At 42.4% G+C, this 24,212-nt stretch overlaps 1 protein-coding gene across 1 annotated transcript in view; it reads right to left on the bottom strand.

Annotated features, from left to right (window-relative positions):
• The window catches only part of DHX8 (DEAH-box helicase 8), a 27,667-nt gene extending 3,455 nt beyond the window's left edge, over positions 1 to 24,212 (bottom strand). Inside the window, exons 1-19 of the mRNA XM_007455071.1 lie at positions 24,159 to 24,212; positions 23,951 to 24,120; positions 19,045 to 19,130; positions 18,471 to 18,543; positions 17,978 to 18,063; positions 17,173 to 17,282; positions 16,444 to 16,785; positions 15,918 to 16,062; positions 15,621 to 15,824; positions 14,844 to 14,931; positions 12,934 to 13,031; positions 11,825 to 11,972; positions 10,587 to 10,768; positions 9,212 to 9,406; positions 8,720 to 8,905; positions 8,384 to 8,594; positions 7,657 to 7,838; positions 5,261 to 5,401; positions 2,260 to 2,415 (exon numbers count right to left, since the gene is read on the bottom strand). Of these exons, the coding sequence (XP_007455133.1) occupies positions 2,260 to 2,415; positions 5,261 to 5,401; positions 7,657 to 7,838; positions 8,384 to 8,594; positions 8,720 to 8,905; positions 9,212 to 9,406; positions 10,587 to 10,768; positions 11,825 to 11,972; positions 12,934 to 13,031; positions 14,844 to 14,931; positions 15,621 to 15,824; positions 15,918 to 16,062; positions 16,444 to 16,785; positions 17,173 to 17,282; positions 17,978 to 18,063; positions 18,471 to 18,543; positions 19,045 to 19,130; positions 23,951 to 24,098 (2,781 nt within the window). The 5' untranslated portion in view covers positions 24,099 to 24,120; positions 24,159 to 24,212. The remainder of the gene's footprint in view (positions 1 to 2,259; positions 2,416 to 5,260; positions 5,402 to 7,656; positions 7,839 to 8,383; positions 8,595 to 8,719; positions 8,906 to 9,211; positions 9,407 to 10,586; positions 10,769 to 11,824; positions 11,973 to 12,933; positions 13,032 to 14,843; positions 14,932 to 15,620; positions 15,825 to 15,917; positions 16,063 to 16,443; positions 16,786 to 17,172; positions 17,283 to 17,977; positions 18,064 to 18,470; positions 18,544 to 19,044; positions 19,131 to 23,950; positions 24,121 to 24,158) is intronic.

The raw sequence follows: 24,212 nt of genomic DNA, 5'->3' as shown, positions 1-24,212 counted from the left end.
AGCAGGAATCTCCAGGAATGCGCCACACAAAACTCAAGACTGATAAAAAGCGTACACTTTCTCGGGAAACTTTAAAAAACACTCTCTCAGAATGACAGTATGTACCGCTTAATGACAAAAAGATAAAAATTTAAAAATGGGCAAAGGTAGACATTTCTCCAAAGAAGATATTAAAATGGCCAACAAGCACATGAAAAGATACTCAATATAACTAGTAATTAGGGAAATGCAAATCAAAACCACAATGAGATACCACTTCATACCCACTAGGATGGCTATAGCTATAATTTAAGAAAGAAAAAAAAAAAAAGAAAGAAAATAACAAGTGTTGGCAAGATATGGAGAAATAGGAATCCTCATATGTTGCTGGTGGGAATGTAAAATGGTGCAGCTGCTGAGGAAAACAATTTGGTGATTCACCAATAACTTAAACAGAAAATTTCGAATTGATCCAGAACTCCACTTCTAGATATATACCCAAAAGAACTGAAAGCAGGGACTCAGACACATACTTGTACGTTAAGTTCACAGCAGCATTATTCACAATAGCTAAAAGGCAGAAACCAGTCAAATGTCCATCAATAGATGAATGGATAAACAAAACACTGTATATACATACAATGGAATATTATTCACCTTTAAAAATGAAAATTTAACACATGCTACAACATGATGAACCTTGAAAACATCATACTAAGTAAAATAAGCCAGATCAAAAGGACAAATATTTTATGATTCCATTTATCTGAGGTACCTAGAATAGGCAGATTCATGGACACAGAAAGTAGAATAATGGTTACCAGGGGCAGAAGGGAGGGGAAAAGGGATAGTTTAGTTAAATGGGTACAGAGTTTCGATTTGGGATGATCAAAAAGTTCTGGAAATGGAGAGTGGTGATGGCTGCACAACACTGTGAATGTACTTAATGCCACTGAACTGGACATTTTAAAAAGATTACAGTGATAATGTATTGTGTATTTTATTATAATTAAAAAAAAAAAGACAACAATCAGCTTGCCCTGTCTCTTGCATACATAATTTCTCCTGTGCATCTAGGAAGTGCCTTGTACCATGTTAGGTGGCAGGGATACAAAGGTGACTAAGACATGGTCCCTGCTCTGAGTTCACAATGGTGAGACACGTGGACACAAAACCACCTGCAATCTGCCTGGCACAGAGTGGGTATTCGATACATTTGTTACCAAATTTGATGACTAAAAGAAACAAGTGAACGATGCACTATCCAAGTGTGTATAAAGGGAGATGTGGCAGGACCTAAGCTTTCTGCTTCTTTCCCATAAAGTGATGGTGACCATAAACACAGCGGGTGTTCAATAAATTCTTATTGTATAAGAACTACAAGGAATTATGTTAGCAATCAGTAAGCACTGTGCCCAGTGCCTTTACCTGCATTATCTCCTTTATGTTCACAGGAGAGACTATTAACAGCCCCTGCTTTTGAGAGAATAGAGGGCAGAAGGCTGAGCAGATAAATTTGCCAAGGACACACAGCTCGGAGCAGAAGTTTGAGCCACAGATGCCTCACTCCAGAGACTGGAGTTCTCACTCCAGAGACTGGAGCAGGTTTTTTTTTTTTTCCCTGAAGCTCTGTTTTAGCCTCTCTTACAGGGAATGAATAATAAATTACAACAGAGCACTCTGCATCAGCGAAGTGCCAGGGCTCCAGCGCAGCATCAGTGTCGGGGGGTGGGAGGCGGGGGTGCCATCATCTAGGAAATTACTCATGCATCTCCCCCTGCCAAAAGACAATGAAGGTCCTCACAGGGGACTGAGAGAGGAAGAGCAATGATTCAGAATGAAAACCAAGTCCCCAGGGGGCCAGGCTGAAATCTGTACTAACAGTTCCCCTTTTTGGATTGGGGGTTTTGCTTCTGTTCTAAAAGAACAGAATTGGATCTGAAAGTTAAAGGGTTGAGGGAAATGAGCTTGTCCACAGTTTGGCACTGATTCGATTTTTCCTAATATCCTGTTTGAAAATGCTCCCAACTAAAACCTTTTATAACCAAATACCCTGCTGGTTACGATGGCAAGAAAAAAATGTCACAGCACACATGCCAATTTAGCCCCAGCCCCGCAGTAGAGAGGCTGTTACCACAGCCGTTTGCATTCCACTCAAAGGGACTGGTTCCATGAGGTTACTGAAGTATTCAACAAGGTTCATAAAACTGAGATTCACTTACTAAGGCCATAGGATTGGACTGTTCTACCAAAGCATTCTAACAAGACAGTGATTTCTACCTTGAGTGACAGCACTGTGCTTGCTAAGTTGGTTCTCTGGATTTCCGGCACGTTGGTGGTCAGCATTTCATCTCGGTAGGCACGTTCTGTGTACAGCCTGTAACACTTTCCTGGGCCTGTTCTCCCAGCTCTGCCAGCGCGTTGCTTTGCCTGAGCCTAGAGGAGTGGGCATATAAAAGTAACATATCTGTTAAACATTGCTTAACAGCTTTACCCAGGAAATCTGTTAAAAGAGGGGCACTCAGCAACAGGCAAAACCTAAAATGCGATTTCACTTCCTTTAGGGTCATTTCCAAGACTACCTACCAACGCTCTTATCATCCCCTCTCCAACACTCAGCATTTCAGGAAAGTTTGTTCAAGTGAGGCCAAATACAAGCAAGTGAATAGAAGAAATATGGTAAAGATCACAGAAATATACCTTCAAAATAGTGTGGCAGGGGCTTCCTTGGTGGTGCAGTGGTTAAGAGTCCACCTGCCAATGCAGGGGAAAAGGGTTCGATCCCTGGCCTGGGGAGATCCCACATGCCACGGAGCAACTAAGCCCGAGCGCCACAACTACTGAGCCCATGCGCCTAGAGCCTGTGCTCTGCAACAAGAGAAGCCACCACAATGAGAAGCACGCGCACCACAACGAAGAGTAGCCCCCGCTTGCTGCAACTAGAGAAAGCCCACGCGCAGCAATGAAGACCCAATACAGGCAAAAAATAAAAAATAAAATAAAATAAAAAATATTTTAAAAAACACAAAATAGTGTGGCACATCATAAATGAGAAAGCATAAAACAAAATGACAAAACCCACCCTCAACAGTGATGACCAAATGTAAGTGAACTGAATAAATATAATGTTAATCATACCAGTGAATGGGTCTGCAGCTGTTTTAAAAATTCGGTTTGAGATGCTCAATGACAGGAGGAAATGTTCACTCACAGAGGTGAAAAAGCAAGTTGCCAAACAATGTAATACTAATTTTATTTATTTTTTAATCTTAATGCAAATATACAAACTACCTGAAGTAAACAACTAGGAAAAAAATACCTTAAAATGTTAACTGGGGCTAATTCTAATGGTAGGCTTGTAGATGAGTTCTATTTTCTTTATCAAATATCCAACAATGAACATATATCACCTTAATAATCAGGAAAATTAAATACTTAATTAAAAACCGCATACTTACTATACTACTAGAATTGCAACCTGAAACAAACATGAAAAAAGATGGGCAAGAAAAACATCAAAATGGTGACAGTGATTGGTGGTAGTAGGACTATCGGGTAACTTCCAAAATAATGTAATATTATTTCTGAACTTATGGGAGAAGGGCGCTAATTTTTGAAATTAAAAAAAAAAAATGTCGGTTAGCCCTAGGTTGCTGGGCAACAGTGAATAGCAATCTGAAGAGGGCTGTTTTCTGACAAAACCATCTGCCTTATAAATAGTATCAGGATTTAGAAATTCCTATGCCAGCTTCCAAACCAAAGGATGGAATATGAAAGGTCACTACCCACTCAAAGGCAGGCAGCAATCACACACCGTGGCAGATTCCACAGCATTCTACAGGTGTCTCTCCAAATCAGGGAGAGCAGATAATAATAAATAATTTCTCCATCACTGCGAGTTGCACGTATCACCCCCAGGAGAACTGTACAGAGTACACATGCTGGGGCCAGACTGCCCTGGTTTAAATCCTGGCTCCACCAGCTGTGTAACAGGCAAGTCACATAACCCCTCTGGTTGTCAGTCTCATTTGTGAAATGAGGATAATGATAACATCTACAACAAAGGATCAACTGAGAATATAATGAGTTCATGTATGTGAAAGTAGCTGGGACAGTGCCTGGCACTTAGGAAGCACCCTGCAAGTCTTAGCTATTGTTACTAAGGTTTCAAAATGAAAACAGCCTTATGGTATTATAAATTGTGAAAGTAATACATACCTCTTACAGAATATTAACACAATATATATAATATGTATAAAACAGGTAACTAATGAGAACCCGCTGTATAGCCCAGGGTCACTTTGCTGTACAGTAGAAACTAACACAATAGTGTAAAACAACCATACCCCAATAAAAAAAATAAAAAATAAAAAGACAATATATAAAAGTACAGGGAAGAAAAATGTGCTTTACCCATCAGCACAGTAACCAGCAGCACCACCAAGAAATAACCCTGGCTAACATTTCGCCAACATGCTTTCAGTCGCAGGCACGTTTACATACACTGTGCACAAGCACACACATTTTTAAACAAAAATTGGATTATACTACTCATGCTATTCTGTAGCTCACTTTTCTCAAACGATATATCAGAGTTATGTGCTTAAGCCATTAAATATAGATACACACCACCACGTTAATGTCACATAACAGTCTATGGAATGAATTTACCATATTTTATTAAACTACGTCCCTTTTGGAGCTCATTTAGAATTTTTCCAGGTTCCCTCCAATATAAACAATGCTTCAGTGAACATCCTCTTCCATTACCTCTGGATATGTGTTCAATCATTTCTAACTTTCAGATATACTTCTAGAAGCAGAACTGTTAGGTTAAAGAAATGAACTTTTACATTTCGGATACATTGTGGCCAAACTGCCTTCAAAAGGGATGATCAGGCTATTCATTTTTAAATATAATTTAGGTAGGAAATTATTCCATAATTACCAAAGAAACATATTATTATCTCAAGAATTATTACTATCTCAGATATCTGTGGCTAAGTGCAATACTTTAAAATATATGTTCTTACCACTTATATTAGATCATCTAGGGTGCTAGGATTCAATTTCTTTTTTTTTTTTAAGTTCCAGTTTTATGGGGCTTTTTAATGTTGACACACAATTCTAGAGATTAAAAACAAACAACACAAAATCTCTCTTATCTCAAGAAAGCAGCCAGCATCTTAAAACAATAAAATTCAAAATACAAAACCATAAAAAATTTCAGAAAAGCCCTAACCAGGATTTTCAGAAAAGCTGCCAGTAGAAGCTGCCATACCTGAGAAATAGGAGTTACCACGAGCTGGTCGATCCCTGTCTTAGAATTGTAAACTTTCTGCTTCACGAATCCAGGGTCCACCACATAGTAAATGCCGTCAATAGTCAGTGATGTCTCCGCAATGTTGGTGGCAATCACGACCTGCAGGCAAGAAGAACATAGCTGGATTGAGCCGCCCAGGCTCAGCCCAGAGGTGTGAGAGGAGACTTCTGAACTCAGACACCTTCCCAAAGGGATTGTGTGGCTCTCCCTCTCTCTAGATCATTAGAGAGCACTTAACCTCAGTTTGGCCTCAAATGGGCAGAAGGGGAGGTGCCTTCATCTTAAGGGTTAGGTTGGGGAGCGAGTGGTACCTGAGAGAAGTGGAGTAGGAAAAAGCAGTGGCCAATCAAAGCCAATTTCATTTGGTGCAAATGGTTACGTATCTCATTTTCTAGATCCAATGTTGATTACTACAATTTTAATTTTCTAGCACGCTGGGAAGGCAGAGATTTCCTGGCATCACATGTGCCAGTACAAAATGAGATTTTTCTTCCTCCACGGGGACATCTGGACTACAAAATGGGCTGCTTGTGTATGTGGAACAAGAGGGAGATTTTTTTTCTGATCATGAAATGAACTATAAGGCGGCAGAGGAATTTCACAGTTTGTGTGTATGCAGCAGTATATGTGATCTAGAAGATTATTGGTCTGAGCTTGGCACTGCCACTGTTCTTCCACCCAGAGGTTCAGATAATAAAACACAAATGCTCAGAAAAATCATTGTTAGGAGGCACCAAAACATCTCACCCCATGCCAGCATCTTACCGGCCCTGAAACGCTTCTACCTGCCAGAGAGCTGCAGAAGCCCTCCCGGAGAGAAGTGCCATCACCAGGAACAGAACAGAGGAGGAATCACTGTCTTCCCACCAAACCTGCTCCTCCTCGTTTCCCTCCTCAGCACCATCTTCCATCCAGCTGCCCAAGCCAGAAACTGGTAGTCATTCCTGACTTCTCCCCTCTGCCCTTCCCTAAACCTCCAGGCATCCACTATGTCCTGACCATTCTAACTCTTTAATGTTATTCAAATCCTTCTATCTTCCAGATGGTTACTAGATTCATTGTGGTGGTCATTTCATAATATATGCAAATGTTAAATCACTTTGTAGTGCCCCTGAAACTAACATAATGTTGTACATGAACTACATCTCAATTAAAAAAGAAAATCCATCTGTCTTCCATTCCTAGGTATATACTCAAGAGAAATGAAAACACATGTCCACACAAAAACTTGTAAACAAATGTTCATACCAGCATTATTCATAATAGCTAAAATGTGGAAACAATCCAAATGTCCATCAACTGATGAATGAATAAACAAAATGTGGTACACTCTGTTCTACAACAGAATATTATTCAGCAATAAAAAGAAATGAAGTGTTTATACATGCTACAACATGGATGAGCCTTGAAGACATGCTAAGTAAAAGAAGCTAGTCCGCAAGGACCACATATTATGTGATTCCATTTATATGAAATGATGAAATGTCCAGAATAGGTGAATCCAGAGACAGAAAGTGGATTAGTGGTTCCCAGGGGCTGAGCAGAGGGGTGGATGGGGGATGATTGCTAAAGCGTGCAGGGTTTCTTTGAGGGGTGATGAAATTGTTCTAAAAATTAACAGTAGTGATAAATGGTGATTGATTAATGATTAATAATGGTAATTAATGGCTGCACAATTCTGTGAATATACTAAAAAAATTCTGTGACCATACTAAAGTGTACTGAATTGTATGCTTTAAAGGGACAATTGTATGGTATGTAAATTATACCTCAGTAAAACTATTATTTTAAAATCCATCTGTCCCCTTTCCCACTGCCTCAATACACACACTCACAGTCAATTCCAGCTGCTGGAACTACACAGCTCCCTGAAATGGCCACACTCTCTCACCCCTCGGCTATCACAGCCTGTTCTGTCTATTCAGAATACACGTTCTCCTGCCCTTCTCGTCTAGATGAACATCCACGTGTTCTTCAGGACTAGCTTAGATCCTCACTTCCTGTAAGAACACTGGGTTGGGTGCTCCCCCACTGGGCATCCAGCACACCAGCAGCACGTTCACACTATATGTTAAAGCCCTGTCTACCGGTGGATGTCCCACAGCAGATAGAAGCCTGTCCTCAGACTGCAGCCCTGGTGTCTACCCCAAAGCCTGGTAGATGCTCAAAAAAATATCTGTCAAATGAAGGAAAAGAGAGGAAGAAGAGCAGGATCACATACAAGACCCTCATTAACAAACTGGTTGGACCACTTTCTAAAATGTAATAAACAAGACTCACATACACCTTAAGCAATCCCCGTTAGGGCCAGCTGCATACAGCACATGGTTTCAGAGCACAAGAGCCTATGTTACCTTTCTGCTGCCAGGTGGAGCTGGGTCGAAGATTCGGGTCTGCATCTCACTGGGAAGAGCAGAGTACACTGGAAGGATAATCAACTCTGGAACATCGGGTCCCAGGGATTTCATTCTTTCATACAGGATCTCACAAGCAGTATCGATCTCTTCCTGACCAGTCAGGAAGACCAGGATATCACCTAAGAGGAGAACAGAAGCATTGACTTTCTGTGTGTGTGCCCCATACAAAGGCCAAAGTGACATTCACCGAACTCCAAACGATGGAAAACACACTCATATTCTGACCTCTAACAAATCAAGAGGTTTTCATTTATCCATGTTTATTCATTTGTTTGCTTTTGGTTTTTTAAATTTTTAAAAATTTGTGTCTATATTTAAATAGATGCATTTAAACCCTGCACACCATTATTTATATTTTCATCACCACCATTTCAAACATGCAAGCCTGAGACTTACAGACAGACCAATACTTAAAAGGCATTTTTTTAAACGTCTGAACTACAGATGGTTTTTTTGGTTTTTTTTGTTTGTTTTGGCCGTATCATGAGGCTTCCAGGATCTGAGTTCCCCGACTAAGGATTGAACCCGGGCCCCCGTCAGTGGAAGCGTGGAGTCCTAACCACTGGACTGCCAGGGAACTCCCTAAAAGGCATTTTTTAAAAGATGAGCAAAAATACCTACATTAGGACTTGGTCTAAGAGGAAAAAATGCTCTTTCCTCCTACCTGGTGGTTCTGTTAAATGGATCTGCATGACAGTGATCAAGCTGGCATCCAGATAATCGGTTTCAGGTTCCTTTGTATACAATATTTCTACTGGGTATGTTCGACCTGGGATGGTGAAGATGGGAGCTTCATAGAAGTACTGAGAAAACTTCACCGCATCCAAGGTGGCTGAGGTGACAATCAGCTTCATGTCCTGCCGTTTCTGAACCGTCTAAAGGGAAATGCAATGTAGCTGACTAAAAAGGACTGCCCAAAGAGGCACAGGTACTCAAATCCAATTCCCAGAATTCAGTTCCCAACAGGTAGAATAAAGGTTACCAAAGAGCACCTAGTTACCTTTTTCAACAATCCAAAGAGCACATCAGTGTGAATTGTTCTCTCATGCGCCTCGTCCAACATGATGATTGCATACTGAGTGAGGTCGGGGTCAATCAGGCACTCTCGGAGCAACATCCCGTCCGTCATGTACTTGATAACTGTTTCGGGGCTGGTGCAGTCCTCAAATCGAATGGTGTAGCCCACCTAAAGCAGAACAGAAGCTGAAAACCTTAAGACACAAACCTCTCCTTTTTGCAATCTCCAGGCAAAATTTTAGTCCAGGCTATTACCCATAATCTTAACAGACAGAATTTGACCAAGATGTACAATGATTTCCTCAAAGTAAAATCTGCCTTGGACTTGATCCTGAACAGATCAGTGATGACCATGAGAACCCTCTCTCTCAGGAGAAACCTAAAAAAAGGTAGAATTGCTCCCATTTTAGAGACAGAGATCTGGGCCTTTACACTTTCTTCAGGCACTTTCAGAATAGCTTCGCCAACCACTTACCTCTTGGCCTAAGCAACAACCAAACTCCTCTGACACTCTTTTGGCCACTGACATGGCCGCAACTCTTCTGGGCTGGGTACACCCAATCTTGCCCCTGGAAGTGTAGCCCGCCTCTGCCAGGTACTGGGTGATCTGCGTTGTCTTCCCAGACCCTGTCTCTCCGATGACAATCAGAATCTGATTGTCATGGACAGCCTGAAGACAGCCAAACATAAACACGGTCATTAAAATCTGCCGCACATTACTCTGGAGTAAAGCAACTGATTACACTCTAACGCTAAAGGAGAAGAAGGGGAAACAGTAGTATATACACGTAAGATGACAATCAGAGCTTAAATTATTTTTAACGACGCATAGAAACGAATGCTAACAGTGATTTTCTATGAGCAATGCTCTTTCTTATTTTAATCGCATGTATGACAAATTAAAAACTTTAAACTTTATGAGAATTCTCTTTTTAACTGACTCAAATTTTTTTTAATTTATTGGTTTCCTTAAGTTCATAAAAACACAAAGATGATGCTAAAAGCATAACTATCCAGATAGACCTAATATTTTATATATGTACATGTATTTTTTTAAGTGTTACACAAACATGGTTAAAGAATTCAGTAGTAAATAAAGAAGTTAAATACAATGTCCCTTTCTACTGCCATTCCCAAATCTATAAAGTCACTTTACCCCCTAAAGTCACCTGATTTCTACACTGTTTATAATAGCAAAGGACATCCATCAACCTATGTATGTCTATTAACACAGGACTAGTTAAATAAGCCAGAGCACATCCACATAACAAAGCACCTTAAAAAAAAAAGGGAACAATGCTGAGCTACATCACTAAGGGGAAAAAGCTAAATACAGAGCAGTACATATAATATGCTGTCATTCAGAAACACAAACAGCTCATGTAAAACATATAATATCTGTGTTTTTATACACATTTGTACTTCATCGTATATATATAAGATGTCATTGAAAGGATTCCCTGGAAACTAGTAAACTCAGTTGCCTCAGGAAGGTTTAGTGGTCTTAAATCAGATCTCCAGAAAATGGCAATAAGTATCTGAAGCAAAGATTTGCCTCAATGTCAAGCCAAGCATCCCCATTATTCTTATTGTCCAGAGCTATTTGTCTGTGCAACACAATACTCTGTTCACTTGCTCTAGGGATCCCTAGTTCAAACAGATTTATTTCCTCATAGGAAAAAGAAAGGTGTAGACTAATATATACATATTTTTTAAGTACTTGGAAATGTTTTTTTTCCTATCCCCTTCGGAAAAGCCACTTCAAATGTGCTAATTTCAATTAAAACATGTCATCCTCTTTTTAGAAAACACCCTGACTTCCCCACCAACACATCTAAAGGGCTTCTCACCTGGACCAGCTGCTCCTTCAGTTTGTAGATGGGCAGGCTCTCTCTCTGTTCAATGATTGACATCTGGGTCTTTTTTCCATAAGAAGCTTTGTTGCCCCCAAAGGCATGCTTCTTCCACTCGGGAATGTCATTGGGCATCATCCCAATACCCCTCATGTTGGCAGCAATCTGCCTGCCTTCCGCTGCAAAGGAAAACAGGCGACTTAGTATCATCCTCATGCTACCTCACTGCCCTCTCCCCCCACACTCAATAAATCACATTTCTCCAGTACATCCCTCCTCTCTGCTATCTCTGTCTTGAAGCCACCACCTCTCTCCTCTGAACTATTATAAAAGCCTCCTAATTCACCGCATGTGTCTACTTTTGCCCCATCCAATCCATTTTGTAGGGCACCCTCAATAATCCTTTGGAAATGCAACTCTGATCTTGCCACTTCCCTGTGTAGAACTTTGCACCATTTCCCCGCGAACTTTAGGATTGAGCCCTAATTCCTAACGCCATCTCCAAATTCCTGGCAGCCACAACTCACCCCCCACCTCTTTGCCCATCATTCTCTCTATTCCAGCTACATGGGTCTTCTTTCCCACATCACAGCCTCAGAACAGGCTATTCCTCAGCCTGGAACATATTCCCCAATCCCCATGCCAGCCCCTTTGACAGACTCAAGTCCTATTTATCCTTCGGGTCTCCACCTTCCCAGGGAAATGACCCACCATAGCCAACTATACTACCTTCTTATCTAGGTAGCACTTCTTATCTATGTAGCACTCATCGTGATTTGGTCAGTAATTTGGTAGCATTTGGTTAATATCCACTTTCCCCACTAAAATGTGAGCCTCAAAGAACAGGGCTCATGTCTGCTTCCTTCACAGTTATATACCCAGGTACCTAACGCAAACAGCAAGTATTTGTTATGACTGTATCCAGCAGTCAGTTAATATTTACTACACAAAGATTTATATGAAAAGAGAAGTTTCAAAGCTGTATTACCTTTGGAATAAAAATTTTTAAGTTACTCAGAAGAAAACAGCCAGTCTAATGATTTGACCACGGTTACGAAAACATTTAAAAAACAAAACAAACCAAAAACGTGCTCTAACTGAAGGGAAAAACTAAATCACCAAAGCCAAGGCTAAATCTTTACTTATGTACTGGCAGTGGCTTCTCCCTGTGTATGTGAAAGTTCAGATTTTTTTTTTTTTTTTGAAAAGTCCACAGCCTCCTCCCAGAGTCCTACCATCAGGCAGAGGATCAACCCAATGTTTGTTGAGTCCCATGGGAATAGAATCCATCTCTGCTTCCCGCTGGGCCTGCTTGAGTTCCCGCCTTTCTTTGGCGAGGGCACTCTGCATCATTGCTGCTTGGGAGAGGGAACCATCCGGGTTCTAGTGCAACAGAGGACAAAGCAACATCAGAATGGGATCTCAGCATGCATTAAATATCCAGGAAATAAAACTCAGATGTTAAGCCACTCAAATCTAAAAAGAGGCCCACCCAGAAGAAATTTCATATTAACATACCAGACTGCATGAAAGAAATGGATAAACTGTACTATATTCAGAGAAAATGAACAAGGACAATGATAAATCACTGAAGAAATTAGGGATTTGGGGCTTGAAGATGGGAACCCCAAGAGAATGGACATGTAAGAAACGGATAAGAATTCTTCTGTATGGGCCTGAGAACTAAAATCGAGACCAATGAGATGCCTCAATAAAACATATTCAGGTCTACCTAAAGAAGAACTATTGATCAGATCCATCTGGGGATGGAATGGGTCTCCTCAAGGGCTGGTGAATTCACCAACATTGTCAAGCAGACATGAGAAGACCACGTGGGAGGAACACTGCAGAAGGATACATAGGCGGATTACAAGCATCAGCTGGGCTGGGAGATCTTTTAGATACCCTTTTCCAAACCTAAAATTTTATCATAATTATTCAGTGAATTCTTCTCCTCACACTGCACGCCACAAGCTTTCTACTGGGGGGGCCCAATTGCTCAAGTGAACCCTTCAAAATTGCCCTTGAATCTGCAAGGTAATGACTCAAGCCCTAAAGCCTGGGCAAAGGCAGTGATGGTAGATCCAGCACTCATATTTATCTCTGCTTCCTCCCAAACACACTAAAATGAGAGTATAAGAATTTAAAAGGCAAAAACAACAAAGCCAAGTCAATCTTCCTCTAGAACAAAAATATCCTGGACCCCGACCAACAGTCACTACTACCTCTCGTAGCCTGAATTCTGCTTACTCAGATCTAGTAACCTGCTCTGAAAAACTGAATTGCTGCTTTAGGAAAAGAAGTTCACTTGACACGTCCAGGTTAGAGTCTCAGTGTTTCTCACCTTAACAATTTTGATAGGGCTCATGTCCATGCTTTGCTTGGTGTGCCCTCTCAGGAATGGAGGCTCTTCCTCAACCAGTTCAATCTCAAGGTCCTCATCTAAAAGTCCCCCAAAAGAAGAATTAGCCAAAAAAAAAGAGAGAAATGACTGATCGTTTTCACCAAAACAATACATTTCCACAAGCATCAGCAATCTTTATCAAAGATAGCTCCCAAGGTCAAAACTGTAATGCAGGTGTCTGTTTCCCCCTCCACCAGCCATTTCTAGGGCATTTGTGCCCCAGCCCAAGAACTGATCAGAGCTTTCTTCAAAAGAAGTTAAGCCTGTGGAAAAATGCTGTCTGACACTCTAAATGGCACTAAGGCATTTGCCATCCAACTTCATATGGAATAACTCCTAACCCACAATAGATTAGGAAAAAAAATTTTAGTTGGACAAATGGACAATACCAAATGCTGACAAGGATGTGGAGCAACAGAAACTCACTTACACTTATGGTAGAAGTGTAAGTTGGTACAAAAACTTTAGAAAACAATGTGGACTCCCTGGTAAAGTTGAATACACGCATTTCCTACCACCCAGAAATTCTCCTCCTACATGTTTAGGAAAAAGAGACAGTCTTGCATATGTGAATTAAGAGACAAACACAGGAACTTCATAATAGAACTATTCATAAAGGTAAACAAAAAAACCGAGAAGACAGCCTATATGCCCATCAAAAAGTAAAATGAGTAAATAATGGTAAATTTATATACAGAAAAACTCTACAGCAATGAAAACGAGTGAAAAATAACTATAAAAATCAACATAGAGGGACTTCCCTGGTGGCACAGTGGTTAAGAATCCTCCAGCCAATGCAGGGGACACAGGTTCAAGCCCTGGTCCAGGAAGATCCCACATGCCACGGAGCAACTAAGCCTGTGTGCCACAACTACTGAGCCTGTGCTCTAGAACCCGTGAGTCACAACTACTGAGCCCACATGCCACAACTACTGAAGCCCACGCGCCTAGAGCCCATGCTCCGCCAACAAGAGAAGCCACCGCAATGAGAAGCCTGTGCACTGCAACGAAGAGTAGCCCCCACTTGCCACAACTAGAGAAAGCCCGTGTGCAGCAACAAAGACCCAACACAGCCATAAATAAATAAATAAATAAATCAACATAGATAAATATGGAAAGAATGATGGTGACTCAAAAAAAAAAAAAAAAAGAAGTTCAAAAACAGACAAACTGAACAATACAATGTTTAGGGATAGACATATAGTAGATAGTAAAACGCTAAAGGAAAATAGGAAATAATTAACGCAAAATTTAGAATGGTGGTTACCCAAAGGAGGAAGGAGGAAGATCTAATCATTGAGTGGCATGTATGGGTTTCAAAGGTATTGGTAGGTAAAGTTCTACTTAACTGGATGGTAGGTACACAGATGATCATTTATTATTGTTATATAAACTATATAACTATATACACAGATGTTCATTTGTTATTGTTATATAAACTATACACACTTTATTAAGGAATTTATTTCACCATTTTAAAAAATTGCCTATGGGCTAAGTCAAAAATTATTCCAGGGCAACTCAGAGGTAATCTAGGCGGATCCAGGGTTTACAGAACAATTACTAAAAATATGAGATCAAATTCACTCCACAAAATACAATTATGACTTGTTATATCCTAAAAACTGATTATAAGCAACAAGTGTAACAATATATACACATTTATCAGAAAAATGAAGTTTTTTGCTTCCATCGTAAGGAGACCCTTTTCCTTTGAGAGATGAGTGGTGAGACCCAAGGAACAAATGAGTTTAAGCACTGGGTTAAACTACAAATAAACCCTATCCACGGCTCAGCTTGCCAACTGTCCTCCCAATCCATCACCCTGCTCCATCTAAGTGGCTGGTTACCTTCTTCATCATCCACTTTAGGGAGAATGCCAGTCTCTTCATCAAAGTCTGGAAACTCTTCTTTGGAAAGGACATTGGCAGCAATCATCTAGCCAAAGGATAAAAGGAAGCATTTGTCACCTGCTAGATCAAAACTCTTCTTTGGTAGGAGAGTTAATACAGAGATTTCATGTAGGAAACCAAGGTTTTTTCCTCTGCTGATCCAGGACTGCAGGGCCTTGAACACCGTATATCCCATCCCTAGGGGGGCACGACAACATGGTGCCCAAAAGCACAGCTCAAGGGTCTCATCCCCAGGGTTGTTATCTGCTCCCTCCCTTGACTCCACAGCATTCCGCACACCCCTTATTATGTAATATGTAAGCCTTCCCAGTTATTTGTCTCAATCTATCTCCTCCCCTGGAGGAGAGATCCTCAAGGGTAGGAACCATGATAGATCCTCATAGCCCTAGCATCTGCACAGTGGCCTGGCCAACAGCGTTTTTATGTTTACTAATGATGAAAACAAGAATGAACATTTATATAACACATAACACAGGAAGGCACTAACCTAAGAGCTTCACTTCTACTAACTTGTTTAATCCCCACGATGTCACCACTGGCCCTGTTTTACAGATGGGGGCGTGGAGCCACAAAAAGGTAGTGTAACCTGGCTCAGGATCACAAGCTAGCAAGTGGCCTAAAGTCACCCAAGCCATCATGCTCCAGGGCCCGCACTCCTAAACACCATGCTACCTGCTAAATGACTACATGGCCGTAAGAGCAAATGGCCCCAACCTGCTTGATCTCCCACTTCTCCGGGTCAGAAATGCGGGTAAGGCGCTTGCGCTCGAGCGAGTCGTCCTCTACTTCAGGGGCACTGACGAGGGAGAGGTGGGTGGGTCTATCCGGATTCCTCATAGAGGTCTCCTCGTTGGTCTCCCCAACAAGATTCCGTCGTCGATTTGGGTTTAGATCTTCTCCAGTCTCTTGATCCACATCCTAAGGCACAAAAACAAGGGACATAGCCTACCTGCCATCCTCTTATGTTTCCCTGGCCATCAGTTGTGGAAACCGGCTGGATATCTCACCTACCTTCATGCTCAAGCTGGTCTTGGTCCCAGTGAAGGACAGCACTTTGACCTTGACCCTCTGGCCTTTGCTCACCACATCAGCCACATTGGCCACACGGCCTTCCCGGCGGAGCTCAGAGATGTGCACCAGGCCTTCCCATCGCTTCCTGAGGGAGAGTCACACACGTCTAGAACATGCCTAAAATACTTTTTCCCCAACCGATTTCCACCCTTGTTGGAAATGAACAAAGGGAAATGGCCTTAAACTCAAGAGGAAAGTTCCAAGAAGGTGGCCAAACAATAAAATAGGATTACCACCCTCCCAGAGAAAAAGTTGGGGGCCAGGGGGCAACAAATTCTCATCTGTCTCAACCAGCAAAAGGGCAGATCTCCCGAAGGCAGAGGAAGGAATAAATGGCTCTATGACATTTCAAATAGAAAGTCAACTTCTAACAATCTGATACAGTAATTTTTTAGAATGTGAAAATCCCCAGTGATAAAAGAAATTCTGTCCTTCAGTGGTGTGAAAGAAGAGTACCAGCCATTACCTTAGTCCCTCCAGTTGCACAAAGCATCCAAACTGCATGATGCTGGTAACTTTGCCGTTGTAAACGTCCCCGATGGCAGGCTCTTCTGGGGGAGGGCGGTCCACGTGCTTATCCCGCCATCTGTCCAGATTCCTCTCCCCATACTTGTCTCGGTCTTTCCGGTCTCTAGGGGGACTCTGACTTCTGCTCCTGGACCGATATCTAGACTTCCCCTTATTCCTCTCCCGGGTCCGGGAACGTGATCGAGAGCGGGACCGGTGTCTCCGCTTATGGTCTCTATTGCGGTCTCGGTCTCGCTCGCGGTCTCGCTCTCGGCTCCGCTTCTTCTTCTTTGTCTTGTCCCTAACAAACCAACAAATACCTGTTTGAAAAAGAAACGAGCCCAATTCCATCTTTGCCTTCCCAAGCACCCAGCACAGTGCCATGTACATGGCAGGTACCCACTAAATGCTGAACTGAACCAGAGTTTCAATAACTATGACATCCCTGCAGGCCAATAAAGGAGGCCACAAACATATTCACCCTCTTTCAACCTGGATTTCTATCTTCTGAACACCTCAGCATTTGCTGCATAAACATTCTCGACAGGGAGCAATGAAAATAGATGCAACAGTATGGTACGTGGCCAATCTAGATTCTGTAAACTTGCCCAAATTTTTGCTTGGCTGGTCCAGAATTCAACTATCACCATATCCTAAACTTCCAAAGGACAGGACGCTAGGGACAAACCGGTGCTCAGCATCTCTGTGCTTCTCCTGGCCTGCTGCGCTGGGCATCAAGGCCTCCAGTTCTTTCAGGACATCCACAGCGACTTTCACATCATCCTCATCCAGCATGGTCTACAGGGGCAGAGGCAGCCAAGTTAGGAGAAGAGGGGACAAGAAAAGTCACTCAAGAATCTGTACTTCAGGTACATCTACAAATCTAACACCCCCTACATTTCTGACCACTTATGTAAAGAACCAGAGAGGACAGAGATTTCCAACACAATTTGAGACAGAGGAAGAAGGTATGAGCAAAGGTTCCTGGAAATCATTTCTACAGCTGGCAAATCCCCCTTGTCCTTAATACAAGCCTATGGAAGGCAATTAGATATCACCCCTCCCGTGAAAGCATGAAAATGATGATTATAAACAGAAAATAGATGTCAAACTTTTTTTCTAAAATTAGAAAAATTAAATTTCAGAAAAACTGAAACATTAAATGACATCTAAAATTAGATGTCAAAATCTAATTTCGCACATCAGGCATCTGTTCCAGAACCTTAAGTTGTTTCATACTTGTTCCAGATCCCCAATCACTGCTTTCCATAATTCCCAATCTCATTTCCCTAAAATATGGTTCTCTGAACCCTTTAACACTATTCTATACAACAGTATGTGCTCAGGGAGTGACCACTTTCACTTTGAAAAATATGTTACAGTGTAGACAAACTTAAAATTAATAACTAACGAGACAAAGAAAAGGGGTGAGGAGGGGGGAAAATGCAGTTACAGCAGACACCCTCATCCTCATACTCTCATGATAACAGTACCCGAACAGAAGGGTTGTCTGGTTGGCAAAGGACTGGAAAGAGTTCCTTCAGCTTTTCTTTTTCAGTTTTGGGTTTAACAACTGGATCTTGTTTCATTAAAGCGCATGAAGGGGTTAAAAAAAAAAAAAAGATATATTTAATACTCTTAGTGGTTAACAAAAGAACTTCAACATTAGATTTACATCAAACTAAAAACAGAACATTTTGCTACATATTACTCACATACATTACTATAAACGTAATTCAATTTTCAAAAAAAAACACTGATTACAAAACCCTTAACAAACTATCCTGGCGTGGCGGTGGGGAGTATGATTCAGTATTCATTTGACTGGTTATGTCTTATCATTTTAATTTTGTCTTAAGTCATTTGAAAATTTTACTAGAACATTTACTTGCTCAGCAGCTGCTGCAAGGGAAATAAATGCAATTTACAGGATGCTTACAATCTAAACTATTCTGGAGATGAAGCTTGGCTAGGAGCTCTGCTCACCTTTGCTCGTGGAAGGCTTTGCTGGAGGCCGCATGGTTTGTATGAGACGCAGCAAGTTACTAATAAGAGAATCCTTTGAAAAGAAACAACAAAAATTGTCAGCTCCTGGATCAGTGCTTAAAAACACTAAGAAAAGGGGTGTCCTTTAGAAAAGGGTGGTTATGCACCTGAATTTAGCTAACTGGGACAAATGAAGCATACAGTGTCAACCTAATATCGCACGAACCTAGTAACATAGCCTCAGAGAAAGCTAATATTTGGGACTCTTTGGGGGAAAGTAATTTAGTTCCCATCAACCATTTTATTTCCCATGGTTTAGAACTACCTCTCAAACCTAGACTCTTGCTTTTCACTTCCTGATTCACAGAACAAGAACGTAAACACCCATAAGGACTTAATAATGGAAATCCTGCCCCATTTTCCTAGAAAGGTGTCACAGGTAATTCGGTTACATTACCACTGCTTAGTGGCATGAAAACATCACACTTAATGGCTTACTTGATTGGCATGTACTATCAAAATTTAAATCCAACAGTGACATTGAAACAAAACAGGGTTCTCTACATACACATACCGTGAATTCTGCACCATTTTTGACCAGTGAAGCCTTAAAAGTATCAAAGGTGGTATTTTTCTCAGCAAGACTGATCACAAATTCAGCTGCAAATGAGAAAAGGGATTACAACAAGAAGAATGGAGACTTGAGCAAGAAATCAGTTTCAAGTACGTTAAAAATAAAACCAGGGCTTCCCTGGTGGCGCAGTGGTTGGGGGTCCGCCTGCCGATGCAGGGGACGCGGGTTCGTGCCCCCGTCCGGGAGGATCCCGCGTGCCACGGAGCGGCTGGGCCTCTGGGCCACAGCCACTGGGCCTGCGTGTCCGGAGCCTGTGCTCCGTTGCGGGAGAGGCCACAGTGGTGGAAGGCCCGCGTACCGCAAAAAAAAAATAAATAAACAAATAAATAAAACCAGTTGGGTTATCCAACAGTCATAAAAACCGACGACCACCATTCAGTAAGGGTAAAGAAAGAATTTAGACTACCAAGATTAGCCATGTATAGTCTAGTTAATTTTCATAAGTAAAAACAAGAAATGGCTCATCAGGCCCTTGAGTGTATTTAAGGGAGGAAGACCTCCTTGTCCCAGATCACTGTACTCTCTTCATGAAACTGCTAGATATGTACTCCACCATATAGATTCTAGAGGCAACCACGTCCAAGAGCATGAGCCCATGTGCATGTGTACATGCACGCACACATGGACACACGCACAAATAGGATGCTTTCTACAGTTTCTGAAAGGACACACCCAATCTATATATGAGGGCCAGGCAGCTGCTGGATAGTACAACATCAGAGTCGGTGAAAGACTCACTTGCCCCTCTCCCCCAAATTTTTCTCTACAAACCGGCTTAGTTTTGAAATTTCTAATATTAGAACTATTTATTTATTTATTTATTTATTTATTTTGTGGTACGCGGGCCTCTCACTGTTGTGGCCTCTCCCGTTGCGGAGCACAGGCTCCGGACGCGGAGGCTCAGCAGCCATGGCTAAGCCCAGCCGCTCCGCGGCATGTGGGATCTTCCCAGACCAGGGCACGAACCCGTGTCCCCTGCATCGGGGACTGCACCACCAGGAAAGCCCTAGAACTATTTATTAATTACTAGACTTTCAGGAGAAAAGTGCATTATGATAGGCTGAGATAATAAGCCTCACACTGTAAGTTCCACATGAAAATTTTAATGATTTCATTTGGATGTGTTTTTTTTTTTTTTTTTTTTTTTTTTTTTTTTTGCCACACCACTCCACTTACGGGATCTTAGTTCCCCGACCAGGGATTGAACCCGTATCCTCCGCAGTGAAAGCATGGAGTCCTAACCACTGGACCACCAGCAAATTCCCTTCATTTGGATGTTAATTCTTAAAAAATAATAATAACATGGAAGATCTGGATAGCTAACTTATAAACTAGTAACACCATACCACTTCCATGTTGAAATTTGCCTTTACCTTTTTTATGACATTAAGTGAAAGCCAGATACCATCAGCTTTTTGTAAATAACAAGTTAATAACAACGTCAGTGGTTAAGACTTTTCAAACAACTACTACATGCCAGGCACTATGCTAAGTGTTTCACATGGGTTATCCCCATGGTTCTCACAACGACCCTCACAGGTAGGTACCATTATTGTCCCTGTTTTACAGATGAGGAGGCTGAGGGTTCGAGACAGTGACTTACCCAATAATAATTGGTGGAGCCAGGACTGGAATCCAGAAATCTGATTTCAGAGCCCAAATTCTTTAGAGGAATGTGGAGGGAGAACTACGTCACATGGTGCTAGTCATACAGTGCTCAAAAGAGCCAATCCTAAAGCAGCCAGCAGCATATTCATACTGCAGCCGTCATTAATGAGGATTTTTTTTTTTAATTTTCAGAATTATATGAGGACATCATTAAATTAACTGAAGTATCAAAAACTGGATCAGTAATTAAAAACAAGCTCATTGCTGAAAACAGGAAAAACAATGAGACTGATTTAAATGATAATACATCAAGGTCAAAATCAAAAGAATCAAGTCAACAAAACACAAAAGAAGTAAATATATACCTTTTTGTTATTAAAACCAACTCTGGCAATTTAGTTTCATCAAAACAATATTGTTTATCACACTTTTCCAATGTTAGTATTTTTTTTTTTTTTTTTTTTTGTGTGTGGTATGCGGGCTTCTCACTGTTGTGACCTCTCCAGTTGCGGAGCACAGGCTCAGCAGCCATGGTTCACGGGCCCAGCCGCTCCGCGGCATGTGGGATCCTCCCGGACCAGGGCACGAACCCGCGTCCCCTGCATTAGCAGGCAGACTCTCAACCACTGCGCCACCAGGGAAGCCCCCAATGTTAGTATTTTTAATGTTACTGGTTTTGTAATTCTGTGTTTAACAGTGTGATACTGTGATTTATAAGAAATACATATTTGGTCTCCATCCCTGGCATGGAGCTCCTAAAACCCTTGGAATTTCCTAAGTGCAGAGAGTAAGTTATGTTTTTTTTATGTTCCTGAGATAACCTTAGGAAAGCCCCTAGGTAACTAGGATGAGGGCTAGTTGCCAGGGAAACCAATCAGGAGATTAGAGGGCTGGAACTTTCAGCCCCAACCTGATCTCTGGGGAGGGGAGAGGGGCTGGAGATTGAGTTCAGTCATCAATGGCCAATGACTTAATCAACTGTGCCTATACGGTGAGGCCTCTATAAACACCCAAAAGGACAGGGTTTGGACAGCTTCCAGGATGGTGAATACATGGAGATTCGGGGAGAGTGGGGCACTCAGAGAGCATGGAAGCTCCTCTCTCCTTGCCACATACCTTCTATTTACCTGTTCCTGAATTATATCTTTTTATAACAAACCAGTTAGGGACTTCCCTGGTGGCACAGTGGATAAGAATCTGCCTGCCAATGCAGGGGACACGGGTTCGTTCCCTGGCCCGGGGAAGATCCCACATGCTGTGGAGCAACTAAACCCGTGCGCCACAACTACTGAGGCTGCGCTCTGAAGCCTGCGAGCCACAACTACTGAGCACTTGTGCCACAACTACTGAAGCCCGCACGCCTAGAGCCCATGCTCTACAACAAGAGAAGCCACCGCAGTGAGAAGCCCGCGCACCACAACCAAGAGTAGCCCCCGCTCGCCACAACTAGAGAAAGCCCAGGCACAGCAACAAAACACCCAACACAGCCATAAATAAATAAATAAATATAATAAACCAGTTAGTAAAATGTTTCTCTGAGTTCTGTGAGCCACTCCAGTAAATTAATCAAACCCAAGGAGGGGGTTGGTGGAACCTCAGATCTATTGCACCTGACAACTTGGACGTGCAAGTGGCTCTCGAAGGTGGGGGCGAGGCAGTTTTGGTCTCAATAACTTTTTGTTTCCTCTAAAAGATGCTAAGGCATTAGTACACTGTAGTTCAAGAGAGAGAGAGAGAGAGAAACAATGTAAGCACACTGACCGAGAGAATCTACCTTGTTCTCTACTGTATTCCTAAGCCCCTAGCTCAACAAAGGTTTGCTGAATGAAGTAACATATTACCCAGAGAGATAGCAAACTGACGAGAATATCACCTCATTATTATCTAAAAGAGAAGACTGAGGGAAAATGACACAGGATAGGTACATCTTGATGGGAGGCAAGAGAAAAGTGAACTAAAATATACAGGTGCTGGGCTTCCCTGGTGGCGCAGTGCTTGAGAGTCCGCCTGCCGATGCGGGGGACGCGGGTTCGTGCCCCGTTTTGGGAGGATCCCGCGTGCCGCGGAGCGGCTGGGCCCGTGAGCCGTGGCCGCTGGGCCTGCGCGTCCGGAGCCTGTGCTCCGCAAATGGGGGAGGCCACAACAGTGAGAGGCCCGCATAACGCAAGGAAAAAAAAAAAAAAAAAAAATATACAGGTGCTATATACTAACCCTGTGAAGAACACAGTATCATACCTATTTCACAGATGAGAAACACAGCTTCACAGAAATTACATCTTACCCAAGATCACACATCTAACTTCCCTGACCCCTCTATGTCATGCATGTGTCCCTTCCCTTCCATCCCTCCAATTGATGACTTCATCTTCATTTAGAAAACAGAACAGTCATTTTGGAACTCTCTCCCTCAACTCCCTACCACCAGTCCCTAAATCCATCTGCATCTACAGCCATATTCTGTCCTCCTTCCTGTTAAAATGGATGAAGCATCCCTGCACCTGTCAAAAAATCCCTCCACTCATGCTCTCGACCCCATCCATCCCTCTGCTTTCATAAGGACTCCACCTGCCTGTGGCCTTAAGCTGTAGGACCCCAGTCTTTTCCATTTTCTCAGTTTGGGTTCTCCCTGTATACAGTTTGTCCCAAGACGTCTAATGTTTGACAGACACTAGACATTGGTGCTTGAGAGATAGTATAAGCATGAATGGTTAAGAGCACAGTTAAAGCCACAGACTACAAAAGACCTGGATTCCAGACCAGGCTCACTCACATTTGATATGTGATCTTGAGGGGTGTTACTTAATTACTTGGAGCCTTGTTTTCTTAAACTATAAACAGATACTATCTCACAGAGTGGTATGGTATGAAAACCAAATAAAATAATGTAAGTAAAACACTGAGCATAATATCTGGCATGTAATGAGAACCCAATAAGTGTCTGCCATGAACATCATCATCATCATCATGTGGCTCTACGTTGTTGTTAACGCTGTTTAATTGTTGGTGGAAAAAAAAAAAAAAAAAAAGCGATGGCCGCTCCAGGTTTCACTGACAGCTCTGGGAAATGGTTTCTAACAGCTCGGCCCGGAGGGCTCTCAAGAGCAGGCCACTGCCGCAGGTTGCCTGGGCCAAGTTTCTGACAAAGAGATAGACTCACACTGACCCACACACTCGGACAATCAATCCCCTTTCTCCTCAAGCCCAAACCCAGATGGCGCAGAGACCTCCGCGGACTCACCCAGATCCTTGTCGTTGATCCCCAAGTGATTGTCCAGCTCAGTGCAAACCTTCGACACTAAAGACAGATACTCGAGTTTGGCTAGTTCTTCCGCGGGGCCCAGCTCTGTTCCGGGTACGGCTGCCGCCGTGACCACGGCCACCGCCATGGCTACGATTTGCCCCGGACCCCTCACTGCCAGCCTTCGGAGATACTGTACCCGTCGGACCCCCTCACTGCCGGCCTTCCGAGTTACTCCCGCCCCGCTCCAGCTTCCTCTTCC

Source organism: Lipotes vexillifer, unplaced genomic scaffold (assembly GCF_000442215.2).
Source record: "Lipotes vexillifer unplaced genomic scaffold, Lipotes_vexillifer_v1.1 scaffold1639, whole genome shotgun sequence".
NCBI lineage: Eukaryota > Metazoa > Chordata > Mammalia > Artiodactyla > Lipotidae > Lipotes > Lipotes vexillifer.
The sequence above is the reverse complement of the archived record's forward strand: the minus strand, read 5'-3'. Positions and strand labels throughout refer to the sequence as shown.